This window comes from Citrus clementina, unplaced genomic scaffold, assembly GCF_000493195.1.
Source record: "Citrus clementina cultivar Clemenules unplaced genomic scaffold, Citrus_clementina_v1.0 scaffold_3, whole genome shotgun sequence".
Taxonomy (NCBI): domain Eukaryota; kingdom Viridiplantae; phylum Streptophyta; class Magnoliopsida; order Sapindales; family Rutaceae; genus Citrus; species Citrus x clementina.
This window is the reverse complement of record NW_006262339.1, coordinates 45,494,891-45,498,064: the sequence shown is the minus strand read 5'-3', so window position 1 is coordinate 45,498,064 and position 3,174 is coordinate 45,494,891. Positions and strand designations below refer to the sequence as shown.

Here is a 3,174-nt window from a genome sequence, read left to right as displayed (position 1 = left end):
ATAAAAGAGAACACATTATTCTTGCTTATGCATTTAGACTCATTTATATTTTAGTAACATTCAGATTTCAGACCCATTCAGATTTTAGATAAATAAATACCACCTTAGATTGTTGGGGCTAAATTATAATAAAAACTAATAATTTATGAAATTGACATAATATCAAAACTTTTTTAACAAACTTATCTCCAGTCAAACAATTTTTTTTAGAAAATTAATATGAAAATAAAGGAACTTTTTTTGCTGTATGAGGATCCACCCCTTATGATTGTGTACCGCAAAAAATAATACACTATAATTAGAAGATAAAAGAAAATTAACTATAAGACCAAAAAAATTTATTACAACACAATAAGTTTTTTTGTCTTTTGCACTAAATTTTCTGCAATTGATATTACAATCAGGGGTTTATTTAGAGTTTAAATTCATACAATTAGAGCACACTCGAGGATCTATACTAAGAGTCTAAATTCACACAATTCTTTACATATTCATGAGTATAGGCGAAAAAATATATATATATATACTGTACTAGAGGCATCCATCTGCTAAAACATTTTCATCTAATATTTGCAATATTCTTTAAATTTAACTTATAAAATATATATTCAAATAGGAGAATAAGTTTCACATGGGGACTCGAATTCAATCTCTAAAAAAAGTATTTACTACTCAGCTAATGACTTAAATGGAAAATCATACACTTTTTTTTCTTTTCGAGGAGATATCTTAATACGCTGAGAATCATTCTTAGCCTAAATGTATAAGATTGAAGCAGTTGAGCAAACTTTTGAGTATGACTTAACCCTATAAGCTTCAATATATACATTGTTCCAAAGCCAACACATTCATTAATTGGCTCAAACCACCTCACCATATGGTAAGGACCATCCAAAAAGAATAGTACAAACTCGACTGAGGTGTTAAGGAAAAAATCATACATCAGTTGAGAATTGATATTCTTGGGCCGATTATACAAGTTTGAGGTTACTGAGATGTGAGATGAATAATCCCTTTATCAGTTGAGAATTAATATTCCTTAACTAAATATATAAATTTTAGACAATTTTCATTCGTGAGCTAGTAGTCTTTGGGTATGAGTAGTAGACTACTTGGCTTGTACACTTTCAATTAATTAAATAACGTTGCATATAATATTTATCCTCATGGCCATTACTCTTCTTTGTCTCTTGTGTTGAGAAGCTACACAGAACTTTCAAAGACCTAGACATTTTAGTGATCCTCACTTGTTGGGAGATGATCCAAAATCCATTTAAACATAAATTAAAGTAAACTAACGGCAGCATGATCGAGATTTGATGGGGTTTTCTACGACAAATCTTGAAATGTAGAATCACTAAATTGTGGTCCCTGCTGTAAACAGGAAGCTTAATTTGCCGAAGACAAAAGTAACCTTTGGTAAACTAGCTAGGATTTACCAGGACCATATGTACCAATGATGGGAGTCTATTTAGCAAAGCGTAGTGATCTCGACGCATACATAAGAACATATACTTGTATAGATGAAAAATGCATCTAGTCAATAAAATTCAATTACATACAGCTTTAGTTTCTTCTGGAGCTGTGTGTTGTTCCCAATTCAGAGAAAACAAGACAAAAATGATTCATGCCTATGTATGGGTACTGCAGAATCAACCAAAAGAATTGGCGTGCTCTACATATCTGGGTTACTGCTGAAACCCTAAGCATCTTCTGTACTGTATGAATGAGTTTGATCACGTTTGATCTAGGGTATATGGGAGGATGTGACTTAGAATATGCATAAACCGCATAATTGAAAAGAGAGTATAATGGAAGAATAAAGACACTAATTAGCAAAGATTTCAAGAAAATTAACCACATCTTGCGTGGTTCTTCACATATACAGATATAACTTAATTTGATATTCCAATTGCTCTTCAGGTGGAAAAGGCCTTTGCCCTTTTTTTGTTGCCGGTGTTGAACGATATTACTTCAAGCAAATTTACCCACTTATTGGGGAAAAAAATCTACATCAGTCCAGATTTCAGACTAATCATATAAACCAAGATATAAATATTATAAACATCTAATTAGTAGATTGAAAACCAAACCCTAGATATTCATACATCATTAATTCCCAATCACAAACCAAGATACAACCTTCAGTCGTCTTTCTTCTAAAGCAACAATTAATACATGTAATTATAAATGGCATCAAAATCAACCGTATACAATATCAGCAATATATCTTGATTTAGGACAACAAATTAAAACATTACCACCATTCATATTCTTTCAGAATCGCCTGGAGCCATTGCTAGTGTCAGTCGCATTGAACTTCAAAGGCATAGATGAAAGCGTATTATGTTTCCTTTGTGCAGCTGGTTCGCTATCTTTTCCTTAACCATTATTATTATTTCCAGCCTTATTTTGATTAGCTCTCTCTCCTTCCAACTCCCTGTATCTATGCAAATACCTCTTCAATTGATCAGCATAATTATCAAATCCTAGAGTTGCAAGAGCCCAGCAAATGTCATCCCCATTAACCGTCTTGCGCTTCTCCTTGTGACACTTATCCGATGCCTCTCCAGTAACAAAGCTAATGAACTCAGATACACATTCTTGCATGGTTTCTTTTGCTTCTTTCGAAATCTTGGCATTCGGAGGAAGAATCTGCTTCATAATTCTCCCCACATTAGCTATCGGAAGCAACCGATCTTGCTCCTTAATCACCCCATCTTGATCAGTACCACTACTCGCACCCACCGTAAAGTTGTAGCTATTATCGTAGCTTTCTAAGTTATGCCCTGCGCTATCAACCATTTTTGCTCTCTATAATTAAAGAGAAACTGAATTTGCTTTATATCCTCTCACACAAAGACACGTAGCTTCTTCCTGCTTCTGAGCTGATTTATAGAAGATTAATACATACATCATAATACAGTATTAAGCATATGCTGGTAATATGTAGATGAAGATGGTAAAGGTTTCGACTGGATGACGTGGCACATCGCGACATAGACTTTGGTCAGTGTCATTGGGGGACACAGTGGCAGGCAATTTCCATTGTTAGTAAGAGTTAGGTTTATTTTTTATTAATCCATGTAACTGGCTGTTTATAGGTATTGTGGGTGGCTACTTATGAAACCCTAAAACGAGGGCTTCAAGAAAAAGACTCAATACTTATCAATT

At 33.7% G+C, this 3,174-nt stretch overlaps 1 protein-coding gene across 1 annotated transcript; it reads right to left on the bottom strand.

Moving 5' to 3' along the window:
* Nucleotides 1–2,099: 2,099 nt before the first annotated feature.
* On the bottom strand, nucleotides 2,100–2,901 carry LOC112100298 (nuclear transcription factor Y subunit B-5). Its single transcript, XM_024189334.1, has one exon. It carries the CDS (start codon nucleotides 2,803–2,805, stop codon nucleotides 2,383–2,385), a length of 423 nt encoding a protein of 140 aa, XP_024045102.1. The 5' UTR covers nucleotides 2,806–2,901; the 3' UTR covers nucleotides 2,100–2,382.
* Between the last annotated feature and the right edge of the window lie 273 nt (nucleotides 2,902–3,174).